Source organism: Artemia franciscana, chromosome 9, assembly GCF_032884065.1.
Source record: "Artemia franciscana chromosome 9, ASM3288406v1, whole genome shotgun sequence".
Taxonomy (NCBI): domain Eukaryota; kingdom Metazoa; phylum Arthropoda; class Branchiopoda; order Anostraca; family Artemiidae; genus Artemia; species Artemia franciscana.
The window spans coordinates 49,898,241-49,912,881 of NC_088871.1; the positions used below are offsets into that span (position 1 = coordinate 49,898,241).

Below are 14,641 nucleotides of genomic sequence, written 5' to 3' on the forward strand. Positions count from 1 at the left end.
ATCTTTTGTATATCAATTAAATTAAAAAAAGTTTTTTAAACTGAAAGTAAGGAGAAACATTAAAACTTAACACAAACAGAAATTATTATGTGCATGATGGGGATTGCCCCATCCTCAATACCTCGCTCTTTACGCTAAATTTTGACTTGTTGCTCCCATCATTTAAGAATGAATCCTGATAGACAAGGGCCGTTTAATTAGAATAATAAGCTTTTTAAAAGTTTTTAAAAAAGGCAACGATGAAAATAAGGTCGATTATTCTTAATAGCGGTTCTGTAATATTTTGAATGGAAGGGCCAAGTGTCTAATTCTAAATGCTAATAAAAAACGGAATTATCTTTTTGATTAGCGATTTTACAGTATGAAAAAATAAGGAAATTGACCGTAATTATTGAAATTGGGAAGTTATGTCTAGAAAGCTTCTTTCTATATTGGGCATGGTGCTCTTTAACCTGTATTTTTTTTTGTTTAGAAGTTTGTTGGTTTATCAATACAAAATTGTTGTAGGGTAGTGTAAAAATATGATATCGACGTGCTTCGAGTCAACTCTGCCCTAACACTGGCCATCTCACTAAGCTATGATGACATGACCTTTCTAAAGTTGTATGAAAGCCTTACCAGCAGACTCTTTATAACAGCCTTCTTTTTAATGTAGCTTTGTCGCCGAGAATAACCTTGAAAAAACTTGTATATTTTCGAATACCTGTATATTGTAGATGATGTAGGTATCTGATTGGAAAGTAACAGTCTTCCCTCCTAGACTTGGGTCGGGTAAAAATGTTGACGAAATGGATAAATTCTTGAATGTTTTGAGAATTGAGGGTGCGAGAAGAGGTTTGAAAACTAAGGTTTTGAAGACTAAGTCGCTTAAATTATGAGCCAATAAGGAATAAGACTGGATACTAAGAACCGTATACCATGTATTTTGAGAGTTACCAAGTGCGGTAGCTTCAATTATCTACGCATGACTTTTGTAAGGATGTAAAAAGTAAAACAGCCAATAAACAGGGTATTTTTCAGGGTTGGAAAGAGTTTAGAAAAATGAAAAGATAGATCTCAGAGCTAATATTACGCTGCTAGAACGGTAACGACAGCAGTCAAGCATGGTTACGTGACGTCTGTGCTTCGAAAGGGTGTGAAGATGCGTTTGAGTTTTTAACTGAAGAATTGCCAATGTTGCGTCACATTTGCGGATGATGGACGATAGGCTGTCAAAAGTGTATTTTCTGGCAATTCAAGTGGGTTCAAACAAAAACCGGCCATCTTCAAACAGGGGGGAAACAAAACAAAATATAGCAAAATAACAAAATATAGCAAAACAAAATAATAGGAAGCTCAAACAAAAACTGATAGTCTTGAAATAGTGGGAAGATGTTGTAGCTAAGAATCTAAACAAAATTAGAACTTGAAGGAAGTAAAACTTGAAGCTCTGAAGAGGATGGGGTAGAGGACGAGCTCTCGCAGTTATATTCGCCTTAGTTAAATTGATGCCGCTATAAGCTTCCAGTAAAAGAAGTTTATAATACAGGTATGAACTATTTGTATCAGCCGCTTTTCCTATTAGCTAGTTGTGGGATGCAATTTTGTCTTTCCTGATATTAAATCTTTTCGGCAATTGGTTAAGCTAGTACCTACAAAACTAGATGAGTATCATATCAACAATCAATACATTTTGAATGTACTGATGAAGGCCTAATTGTCCGCTGATGTCAAATGTTTCACGCCATCAATCCTATGCTTGTACCTCCTCTGTCTAAAGCTAAAATTGGACTAGATTTATGGATTACAATATGCCTTTTAACAGAGATTTGAACTTATTACTGATTTTGATTACGTTGTATCGGTTGTGCATTTGGCTTTGATTCGATTTTCTGATGAAAAGATACAGATAAACTGCGGTTTTGTTGGTTTACTTGCGTATGGAATTGGTACATGGTGAGTATGGCGAAATTAACCTCTAAAAATATTACTTAATGCTTGATGGCAAACCAGTTATCTATCATTTTTCTCCTTAATCCTTAGTTTTTGAGAGTCATAGAGAGGAAGAGTGAGGGATGGAAGAAATAGAGATAGAGAGAGAGAGATGAATTTTTTTTTTTACAAAAAGGGCTGTATCCTTAGCTACTGAAAGCTAATTCTCTCTCTCTCTCTCTCTCTCTCTCTCTCTCTCTCTCTCTCTCTCTCTCTCTCTCTCTCTCTCTCTCTCTCTCTCTCTCTCTCTCTCTCTCTCTCTCTCTCTCTCTCTCCTCTCTCCCTCTCCCTCTCTCTCCCTCTTTCTTTCTCCCCCCTGTCTCTCCCCCTCTCCCTCCCTCCCTCTCTCCCTCCCTCCCTCCCTCCCTTCTTTGTCCATCCCTCTCGCTGTATAATCTGTATATTTTTTTGTTAATTTTCTTAATTCTGTAAGATATTTATCTTCCTTTCATTCTTTTCTCATATTTAGGTCTGTGAAAAGCAAGATGCTGCCCAAGAAACTATAGGAAAATCAATTATTTGCACTAAAATTTTGCGGAAGCTTGTGGTGCAAGGTGTGCGTGAACCCTTAAGAGACACTCGTATATGCAGGTTCGCTGAGGTTTTATTTGAAAAGATAAAAACGCTTCTTGAGATAAGTACGAGTCACTTTTTATCTCTTCTTTTTTCGTTTTATAGTTTTAATCGTTTGTTCTACTCTATTATAGTAAATAAATAAATATTTCAAATTTGCGAAAGATTGTGTAAAATACAAAAACAATTAGCATTTAAAAGTCTAAAATATACGGAGAATATTTCATCTTCGAAGGAAATGAAAAAGTGCCCAAGTTATGGTTTCTCTTGATAACTAAGTGAAAAAATTTAACAAAAGTCTTAATCAAGACTATCGTGAAAAAATGATTGTTTCTATCTGAATTTATTCTAATTCATCACGGATTAATATCTATCAGATTTTTCTACTTGAATTGAAGCCCTTCTCTGAGGCCCTCCCGCCAACTCACGAAAATGTAAGATTGGAAGTAAAAGCAAATTTTTTTAGTCCCCCCCCCAAATTGCCACAAGTGGCTTAAACCAAAGCAAAGAATACTTTAGATCTTTGTGGATTAATTGCTAAAATAGACTTGGAAATGACCTTTTTAATGTTTGATTTCTTTTGGACTCTGGTATCCCAATTTGCTGCCATCTGGCCGCTGGCAGGAAAGTGACCAAACAAGAAATGGAATGTAAAACTTGTGATAAACAAAAACAGCAAAAATGACACTTAGGAAACTTAGCAAACACTTAGCAGAAATTTTACATTGACAAAAATATAGTGTCGGAAAAGTATTTCCTTGATTACAAAAATTACTGCTATTTCCTAATCTAATTAATTATTGTTAAACAATTTTTTTTTTGTTGCTAAAGATTCATTAATGTAGTGTAAAAAAATGGACTAGGTTATCACAATTTCAAAACATCTGGTCGCTGGTAGCAGTCTTGAGGAGCATTGTGAACATCCATGAAATGTTGTGCATTAGGGTTTATGTTCCTTGCACATATTTTGGTATCTTATTTTCTGCGGGTTTTAGTTTTCCAGCATAAGCTAATAATTTTGTCGTCATTAGATATAGCTGAGATTCAGCTTTATCCATCTACTGAACTGTAAATTATTTTAATTTTTATATTGATAAATTGGCTGAAAACCGCTGAAAAAGATTTTTTTTCTATTTTTATCTAAGTTTAGATCATTGTCCAAAAAATTTGATAATTAATACAATAAATATTAGATAGAAAAAGGGGTAGACGTTGACGAAATTACAACAAAAATGGTTTTCATACCATTCAATAGAGAAAATGGGCATATCCAAAATTGGCATCGCTATGGATTAAGTTTACCCTTAAAGTGCGGAAATAATGGCAAAACGAAATACAACAAATGTTTTTTGAAATTCCTAGTGTTTTAAGTTGGAGGGGCATCTCCGAAAAACAATGACATATCCTATTTTAGCTAGTAAGGTAATATTTCTAGGTTTCTTTTTGGCCGTGGATTCTGAAAAAGGGAAAGAAAGGATTTGGAACCTACAAGGAATGACACCTTTGCTTTTGAGTGGCAAAAAAAATGGAAATTGTACTGATTGGTAGTCTGAATGAACCAGAATTCTGTTCCTCATACGTTGAAATACAGAAGTTCAAAAAGTGGTTAGCTTATGGCCAACAAGTCGAAACCCAGATCAGTAGAAACAATCTTGTTCAGCATGTGGCTGTCAGTGCGGATCATGATATTTGTACTTTAGATGGCAATGGTACTTTCTATGGTTTAGCTATCATTGCAGCAACAACTCTATCATCAACAAAAATTTTGAGTTTTCCGAGGCTAGAAGTAGCAAGAGCTGATATTACCCTATGCGCCATAATTCCATAATTGACATAACCAAACTCTTTCAATGAAAAAAAAAATACGAGAATCTCCTGCACATCTCAAATTTCGATTATTATCGTGAGGTTGACTCGTTTAGAATCACTTTTATTCACTCGTTTAGAGTCACTTTACCTAAAAGCTCTACGGCCTGCTTTGAATGAGTTCATGCAAGCAATATTTCAAGGATCAGCTGCAAAAGGATACATCTTGTTTCCACTTGTATTGTTTCTACTTGTCCTGTTTGTATTGTGACTGGATTTTTTGTTGCCGAGCAAAGGGAAGAAATACGGTTCCGTGTGTGTCGTAACGGTTGAATAGTCTCTATGCTCAAAGCTTATGAAAATAATACAAAATGAAAAACCTGGAAACATACCAAGAAAGATTGTCATTAAACTTGGAGGACTCTTGGATTTCTCTGGGCTACAGGGACAGGTCTTGCAAGGATCCGTTCGGAAAGAATTTATTGAGATCGTCTGTGCCAAAAAAAGTACCTAATATATTGGAGCAGAAAGTAGTTACTGGTGCTTTGCGAGGAAATGTGATCGTAGCTTAGACACTCCAAATCTGCCTGTTAAAGGCTATGGAGTTTATGGCAATAGATCCACTGCAAGCTCTGAATGAAAGACTCCATCGATGATAGGTTAAGCTTGCAAGGTGTCTTAAAGATCATTTACTAAAGTGTGTTGAAGTTGCATTTGGCAAGCAGGAGGAAGAACGTTCAGTAGATGGAAACAGAAAAGTCAAGCTTTGGATGCAGTAGCTTGATATGGTTTACATAATTCAGTGATTCATAAGGACAGAAAGACTTGGTGTGTAGGAAGAACTTGTACACGTAGTTAAAAGCTTGCTTCTTTAGTCCGCAGCTGCAGGCTATAACCAGTGTGCAAGTCCGCAGCTGCGAGAATTTACCTTCAAAAAGTGGACAAGCTATCCATTAGTCAACCGGAAAATTACAGATCAATATATGACGATGGTCATCACGCAATAAATTGATCAGAAAGGCAAATGCGTTGTCACAATAAATAAATTGGACTATTTAACAACACAGGGAGATGAGGGTCTCAAAAAAAGACCACAAAGACACATTGCTTGTCATAGGAATGCTTGAAAATTAAAATTTATTTGAAGCTTTTGAAGGACTGAGGAATATAGTGAATGATATATTGGCTCTATTAGAATCAAACGTGGAAGAAGCTTTATCAGTGGATACAGTGATTCTTGATGATATGGTCGAAAAATCAGGAAAGGATTCTGTTTTCAGAAAGAAATCACAACTTTCGTCACTCTTTGACGACGATGGACTCTTGAGGAGATAAATTAAATCTGATCTCTGATCTTGTGGAAGTTTATTTGAAATAAGTAAACAAATAGGACGTTTTAATGGTTTCAATTATATTTGCCCAGCACTTGGCATTTGTCGAAATGCGGTACTCATACCTTACAGTGATTTTTGAACGGATCTGATAGAGGATCTGAAACAAAAGACTAGATACAAAGAAAAGGTGTGAAAGTTGACGGAAGAGAGGCACTGTTTACTGCAGATATATATCTGAATATGCCCAATGTTGTAATCTATCTCAAAAATTAGGCAGGGTTTATCCGTATGCTTGGCGAAAGCTTATGTTTAAGCAGGATCTAATTTATTCATGCAAAAGGTGACGTAGATGTGGAAATGCTTAAAAGTACTGTTGAGAAGTCTAACATTCTTCCTACTGTACTAGCTGGTGATGATACTAACTTACTCTTACTTTTACCGTTTCATGTCAATAGCTATTCCAACATTCTCCAGAAGCTAAACGAGGTGGTATAAAATGCAAACGTGGTTGCATGCGATATACACATGAAGAAAACTAGCTTGTGAATTGAACCCTGCAACGCCATATTTTTCTGCCACGTGCCACTTAGCTATGATATCACTTCCCATATACATGGTGTTGGAAAAGAAAAGGCTATAAGGATATTTAAGGGAAGTAAGGCGTTCGGAAGAAGTTTTCGAGTTTTTCTGAAGGTGAGCACAAACGAGGAGACAGTTAGTGCAGGTGAACGTGCTTTATGGTCCATCTATGGATACAAGAGTAATGAAGAACAAATTCAGCTTGCTATTATATCTTCCAAAAGAAGGTCTCAAGGTCTCAATATCCCAAAAAATTTTACCTCTTTGAGACTTGCAACCCACATGTGTGTCTGCAAGGTTTCACTGGCCGTGTATCTATCACCTGGTTCAAAATTGGAGCAAAAATAGCTGTATTGACCCTCTTCAGTGGGGATTCAGGTGAAACAGTCTTAGTTCTTAATATGTCTGATTTTCCCTTGTCTGAAGTCCTTATTTAATAAGTCTTTTCCCCTTATTTTTCATCTACTGTCAAGAAAACCCTTGAAAGAACTCCTTTTTTGGCTAGAATTGGCTATTTCGCTAATTTTTGGACTTTTTACCTTCATTTCCATTTCCTACTACCTTGGTAACCTCATAGAAGACATCACTTTCTATGCATTAATACGAACTGAACTTTTTCGCTTTTTGCCCCCTTCTCTGTACTTTAAGGGCAAATTTGACCCATTTCACCTCGGTGTCGTGATGCTGATTTTGGATATGTTAATGAGCTTATTTTTCTTCATGAAGTGGTATAAAAATCATTTTAGCTGCAATTTGTTCAAGGTCTAACCGTAATTTGACCGTACTAAATATAATTGTTCTGGCTAAATAAGTGGATAGATTATCAAAAATTCAATAATATAAATATTTTGTCCTCTGTGAGGTGCACAGAAAAATTCGTCGCAAAATTGCAAGTCGAGGAGGAAACATAAGCCTTAATCGTGTGAATTTTACACTGTTTATAGGAATTTTTTGCACTAATCCGGTAAGAATATCTAGCTCTAGTAAATGTTGATTTGCACTTTTAATAGCGATTGGGTCCCTTTTCTCAATTTCAACAAATTTGGTTCTGTGGAAACTCTAATATTAATGAATCCTTTAGCAAAAAAAAATATTGTTTGGCAACAATTAATTAGAAGTTTAGGAAATAGCAGTAGTTTTTGTAATCAAGGAAATACTTTTCAGACACTCCGTATTTTTGTCAACGTGAAATCTTGGATTAAAAAAAAAAAAAAAAAAAAAAAAAAAAATCCGCAAACACATTATTATATACAGTAGCAATATCTAGTATATCATTATGAGACCATTTAAAATTGAGTGAACTGAAGCAGACAGATTTTAAGCAATATTTCTAAAGTTTTTTTAATTTACAGTATTTTAACAGTATAATCTTACTATATTCCACAAAAATACGACAAGCTGCTGACTACCAAAAGTTTATATATAAATAGATCAATACATACCAGACTTTCAGATTCTCAAACATTGTTTTGTTTGTTGTTGTTTGGCTTGATAGTTGTTCTGTTTACTAATCGCCAAACATTGTGAACTTCTAATCGCCAAACATTCCACATACATTGGAGATGATTTGTCGAGATGACTATGCATCTTAGACTAAAAAAGCACCATAGATGGGCTCTAGATCACTACCTTTATTTGAGTTAGAAATATTTTATTCTTTGCAAAGAAAAAAATTTGAATATACAACAAAACTAAATTGACAGAGAATCTGATTCTTCTCAGCTACTATTAATTACAAATTGTAATTTGTAAAATTCACAAAACACATTTAACATAATTCACAACAAGCTTCCTTTGTTGAAATTTAATCGGTTACCTATAAAACAACGTAAAAACTGAATAAGCTAAACAAGTTCAGAAGGTATGTACATTTAAAAATATGAGAGTTTGTGTATTTTTTTTGTTCTTGAAATTTATAACTGTAAATTCAGCAACATTTTGCTTAGAAGAAGAAGAATATTGTGCCACCTTCATTAAAAATTCATCTTACATTTGGGCAATGTTAAAGAACTCAAGACTTTGAATGAACGCAGTTAATGAACCTTCTAAGCCAATGGACCGGAGACTATATTTGACCCGGGAGTAATTATTTTGTTCTGTATAAATATAATTTGTTTTAATTTTAACACTTTAGTTTTGCTACTGATGATGATCACTGAAGTATATGATCGAAATATGCAGTAACGTTTTTATCTGTTTTTCACTGTCTATTAAATGGACCTATCCCTATTGGAATTCTTATTTGTTTTGTCATAGAAAGGCAGTGTGGTTTTGGAAAAAAAAATACTTGGGAAAACATGACTGTTTACTAAGTTTTGCTATTCTATTGGTTATAAAATTCTTTAATTTACCACAGATTATGACTGCAAAGTTGATTTATCATTTCAGCTTAAAAAAAGCTTATTAAAAAATGTATCTGGTCACATGAATTAAAAATGAATGTGGTGTGACAATTGATGAGAGGGATAAAGGCAGAGAGTAATAGGACTTAATTCGTGCGCGTTTAAATATTTCCAAATAACTAGCTTTTACTTTTTAAAGCTAGTTAAAAAAAAGTTAATTTCTGCTTTCTTCTGAAAAACTTAAAATAATTAACTAAAAAATATAAGGCTTTCTAGATTGAAAATTGTCTTTAAAATCTGCCAAGTACATCAATATTACACATTTTTGATCTCTCGACCCATTTTAGGTCTATTCACAGCCATAAACCGCGATTCTCTTTGGTTTTCTCCTGGGTGTTTCAAAATTATATAGTTTTTGAAACTCTATCCCATTTTTGTCAGTGTTGCCACTTGTACCATTAAAATAAATAATCAAAAATAATCAGTTGAATTTGACACCGATTTTTGTCCGTAAAACTTCAGATATTAGCTATGTGTTGATTCCCAAGTTCGACTACACCTTCGAAGGAAAGCACACCTTCTTAAGCTGTTTGTGACTCATTTTTTAGCTTATTATTTGCTGGTTTTTCACTGGCATTTCTTTTTTTTTACAATGGCCTCCGCTACTAACAAATTCTCTATAACTGCATATGGAGAGCTTTTGGATTAAAAATTGAATTCTCAGATTTTCCTAATTTTTGCAGATATATATAAAAAAAGTAAAGGATACGGCATTAGACTTTACAGTCCCTACCGGCGGTGCTGATCTCCGTTTCTTGGCCCTTCAGCCAGGAAGTGCAATGGGGGGTCGGGGGCCAACCATCCTGTGCTTTCGCACACCCTTCCTGTTTACCTTCCCCAGATTTTTCCGGGTACCCATTTAGAGTTGGGTCGACTCTGGCTAAGCTTACAGAGTCACGCCACTGACCCCCGTCCCAAACTGAACAATTGGATAAACTGGGATTCGAACCCGCGTCCTCTCAGACAAAGGATTCTGAATCCAGCGCACCAATCCACTCGGCCAGGATCAATTTTACAGATATAGTTCAGTAAATTCCCACTTAATCTGTTCAAATAAACAAGTTTCATTTTCACTATTTTTGATATTTTAACAAGTTTTCTCACGTATTGGTTAGAGGAAAATCTTTTCAATCGTAGATGTCGCTTAAAGATGTTTAAGCGTTGACACGGCATGTTGTGGTACAGTACTTTTTGATAAATTAAATTTACTTTTTTTTTCAGGAAACTTTTTTCTCATCGGAACACAGTTAGATGCAAATATGAAAAAGTTGATCATTAATCATGTCAAAATTATAGCAGATTTATTAGAAAGGAGTCCATTATTGTTCTTGCCATTGATAACGCCCAGTTTGAACTTTGTTGCGGACTATGTATTTACAGTGGAAGGTCAAAGATTTTGTTTTCAAGAATTTGCTGTTAAATTGATGAATTTGATGAAAGCGCTAATACTTTGTGCTGAATACAAGCCGGCCAAAGTTATAGAAGGTAATAATAACGTAGCTATGATCTCAAGTTACATCCAAATTTCAGAACTTTTTGTTCCATGTAACGTGTGAAATTGGTATTATTTAGAAAAATTGTAATTTGTTTCAATTGTATAAACTGTGTTTAAATTACTATTACCTATGAATTTTCAACAAATCCAATTGTTTTCACTGCAATAATATCAAGGGAACTGTTAGGCTGAATAATGTAGATGAATAGTTTCATTTTCATTTTAGCGTTATATTTAGCGTTTATGAATAGTTTCATTTTCATTTCATTTTAACATATGCTAATATCGCCGATAATCTTCGGTTTGAGCCAATGAAACATTTTGCTGTTGTCGGGGTTGATTTTTACTATCTCTTAGCTAGTCATTACACCTCTGCCAATGCACCCAGTGGAAATACACTCATGAGGGTACAAATTAAGGTGCAAAAATTGGATTCGCGCTAAGGTAAAAAAGGTAAAAACAAAAATACATTCAGAGACTCCTTGAGCACAACAACTCATTTTCGGCAGATATTATTTCATATATACATTTATTTTTTTGTATTTGTTTTTCCTGGATGTGGAGACCAGTCTTTTTTTGCACTGAAAATAATAAGATTGTTATGCTTTAGTAAGGTTTTGTAAGAAATTACTGATTTTTAACCCTCTTTTTACTGTTTTTGTTACCTTAATGTATTTCCAGTTCTCGCCGAAATTGAAGGGAACCTTCATTTAATGTGAATATTGTGCTGGTAAAGATATTCCTCGGCAGGGGTACTGGACAATATACTTGACAAATTTTAATTTTTTTTGCATTTGATATTCTATGTTGCAATACCAAGATAGATGCACATTGCATCCAATTATGGGTACATTGGAGGATAGCAGATCCCTCCATTTCTCTACAAAAGGATACAAATCTTAACGTTTTGAGGGGTTCTAAAGGCACCTTTTTGTGTACTTGTTCGGTGCTTTCTGTTTTCTTACTTTCAAATACAGTCTATTTAGAATGTCGAGGAGCTTATCTATCGGCCCGTCTCTTACGTATTTCCATCTCTCAGTCTAAGTCTAAATCTTCTTCTCCTAGGAACTCTAGAATATGCAGTAGCATAAATAATATAAGCGCCATTGGTTTAGGGTGTGCGTGGCTTGGTCCATAATTGCAGACAAGAACAAGCTCAAACAATATACAATGTTGACAAATTAGAATTAGGCCAAGCTTTGTTTTCTTATATCCCAACTTAAGGAAAAAAAGTGTAAAGTCACAATTGTTTTTAGAAAAATATCTGAAAACAGAAATTCTACCACTCCGCCTAGAAATCGCTTAGCAGGCCATTCTGTACTAGTAGTTTTAACAGGGTCTCAACCGTTTGATTCTTATTAATTGTTAATTGTATTGACATGAAATGTTTTTATTTATTGACATGTCGATCTGTGTTTTTAGAAAAATATCTGAAAACAGAAATTCAACCACTCCGCCTAGAAATTGCTTAGCAGGCCATTCTGTACTAGTAGTTTTAACGGGTCTCAATCGTTTGATTCTTATTAATTGTTAATTGTATTGACATGAAATGTTTTTATTTATTGACATGTCGATCTTCGCAGCTAAGAAAATTAGCAAAAATGGCCAGCCTATAGGAAAAACTCATTATAGGTCAAATATAGATATAAGTGTGGCAAAATAGAGGCACTTATATGACATAATATAAGACATGATATGTAGAGACACATATACACATAAGATATGGTAGAAATAACAAATTTATTTGGGATAATTCATAAAAGCTCATAATTAGAAATAAATTGCTTGGCTGTTGGTCCCAGAGTGGGCGAGATTTAATCCTGTCAGGGTTATTCCTTTGGAAAGTACTTGGCTTTGTCATTAATTGCAGACAAGAACACACTCAAATTATCTACAATAACGCATGATAATCATAAGTTTGGCTTGTCCGTCTCCAAACTTGCGAAAAAATAAATACATACACACATAAAATTACAAGATTATAAAGCGAAAAAAAACACATGCACACATAAAATTACAAGATTATAAAGCGAAAAAAAAAAACAACAAAAAACAAAACACGTACATAAAATTGCAAGATTATAAAGCGAAAAAACCAAAAAACAAAAAACAACACAAACACACATAAAATTGCAAGATTATAAAGCGAAAAAAACAAAAACAAAAACCGCGTACACACATAAAATTGCAAGATTATAAAGCAAATACCTGGCAAGGTATTTAACAAGAAAAAATTCTCCCTGTTCCTCTAGAAATGGCTTGGTAGCCCTTTTCATACAATGCCCTTGTAGTTTTGCCGGTGATTCGACTATTTGTTTTTATTTGTTATTGACATTAGTGACGCCAAGTGCTAGAATTTTGCTGAAATCCGTGTCTTCGGAGTTAAAAATCAGTAAAAATGGCCAACCTATCAGAAAAGTTCATTGCAGGTCAAATATAGACATAGATGGTAAAATATAGCAAAAATGTAAAATATGTTGTTATATAAAAGCTTGTGGTTAGAGATAATTTGCTTATCTGTTGTTCAGAAAACGATAATGTTTTAATCGTGTTAGCCAACTAAAGACATTTCTGGAAAACCTCTTAAAGTGGACATTTGATCACAACCCCAGGTAAATTTTAGGAGAAGATTTATCTTGGTTGTGGGGGCAACGAGTAAAAAGAGAGAAAAGTTCTGAGTTCTTTATTTAACAATAAATTTCATAAATAAAAAACTTGCTTCAAGACAATCTCCCCCATAAGGCTTCATGGCCGGGAAAGAACAGGGGAGAAAAAAACTCCAACACAAAAAAATATAAACAAAATCCCAAAAAATTGAGTCGCCCACCTTAATAATCCCAAAAAATGACAAGCTAGGCAGGAGGTAGCACATGATTTCACCAACTCAATTAAATATCCAACTCAATCAAGAGACATCATCTCCAAGGGAAACCGGAATAAAAAAATTTATTTAATAGCTAGAAAATCTCTAACATAATTTTCGAACATACCAAACGACTGGCAGCTTCGTATGAACACTCCGTCCTCATTGATGGAGTGTAGAGAATATGTAAATTTTGGGACTGCGGAGATGATAAGTCGATTGATCAAAAACAAAAGATATATTATTAAATAGGACTGCAGGAAGATGGCCGTGCAACTGTAGAAAATCTGTGAAGAAGGACAAGCTGTTATTAAGAGCCGGATTATTTTTTACTTTCGCCTTTAATAGTTTTCCTTATTTTTTCAAATTAATGGATGTGGCTTACATCAGCGGAGGCAAATAGGCAGATGAGGCCACATGTTCACCAAAAAAAAAAAAATTTCTTAGATTCTACTAGTCACTTTTTGGTCATTACAACCCAGGTGCCCACTTCAAATGGAAATTGCGGTTGCCATGTTCGATTTTTCCTTTTTTAAATACATGTATAAAGCTCTTGTTTGTGCTTCTCGTGGTATTTTTTAGCCCAGCTTGGTTATCAGTTTGTGTATTTACATTTTTTTTCTTTTCTGAAGAAACGAAGGAAGTGGCAACCCTGGAAGCGCACAAAATGAAGATGGCATTCTTTACTCCGTCAAAACTAAGTCAACTTTTCCATTGTCTTGTAGGCGAATACCTGCCGCTCAAAGAAGAAGAGCTTAATAAATGGTCAAACGACCCAGAAGAGTTTTGTAAGTCTTTTTGTTGTTGTAAAACTGCTTATACTATATGAATTAAAATAGAAACTTCTAGCACAAAATTATAAAATTCAAGTAGTAGCATCGGTTAAATATTTTTTGTGTACATCTTAATAGTTGGTTGAAATATAAGAAAACCTTTATTGGGAGGGGGGTGGGTGGGATGGGGTAAGTACGTACAGCATTCATTTTTTGACGTAACGTTACGGGTATGATCAAGATAAAAAGTCAATTAATCAAATTAAGGTTGTTCTTATTTAACTTAAATTCAAGATTGGATGTTCGATCCTATAAAGTCATCACGGGTGATGTGATGAAGACGTTTAAAGTGAACGATGAATGGTATGGTATGGATGAATGGTAGCTAATAACTGTATAAGTACTTCATTATAATTACAGTAGGTAATTACCATATATTTCTTATTTCAATCTTTTTTCTCACGAATTGTCATTTTAACAAGGGGCGCATTTATGTTTTTTAAATGCTGTCATTAGTTTTTCTTTTGAAATGAATCTCTGCCCCCAGAGGTCAGTCTGATGACCAACCTGTCAGGAAAAATATAAAAATATCTTTGGCCTTCGGACCTAATGCTCGTTTCTATTTTCTCTCTGGTTCAGAGCCCCCCCCCCCCTGCTATACTTCCATCCCCCAACCCCTATCACCAAAAAGCACCTAGAACGGGAGGCGTACATCTGCATCAATAACTCTGTGAGCGATATCGTAATGTTTTTTTTTGACATTTTGAGAACTTGCAGAAATAGCATTTTTTAGACATTGCAAAATTTCATTGAAAACTGGTGGGATGATTCGATTATTATTGCTT

At 34.5% G+C, this 14,641-nt stretch overlaps 1 protein-coding gene across 1 annotated transcript in view; it reads left to right on the forward strand.

Annotated features, from left to right (window-relative positions):
- The window catches only part of LOC136031517 (importin-11-like), a 77,027-nt gene that overhangs the window by 17,706 nt on the left and 44,680 nt on the right, over positions 1-14,641 (forward strand). The window contains exons 6-8 of the mRNA XM_065711187.1: positions 2,441-2,609; positions 9,887-10,150; positions 13,656-13,811. Of these exons, the coding sequence (XP_065567259.1) occupies positions 2,441-2,609; positions 9,887-10,150; positions 13,656-13,811 (589 nt within the window). The remainder of the gene's footprint in view (positions 1-2,440; positions 2,610-9,886; positions 10,151-13,655; positions 13,812-14,641) is intronic.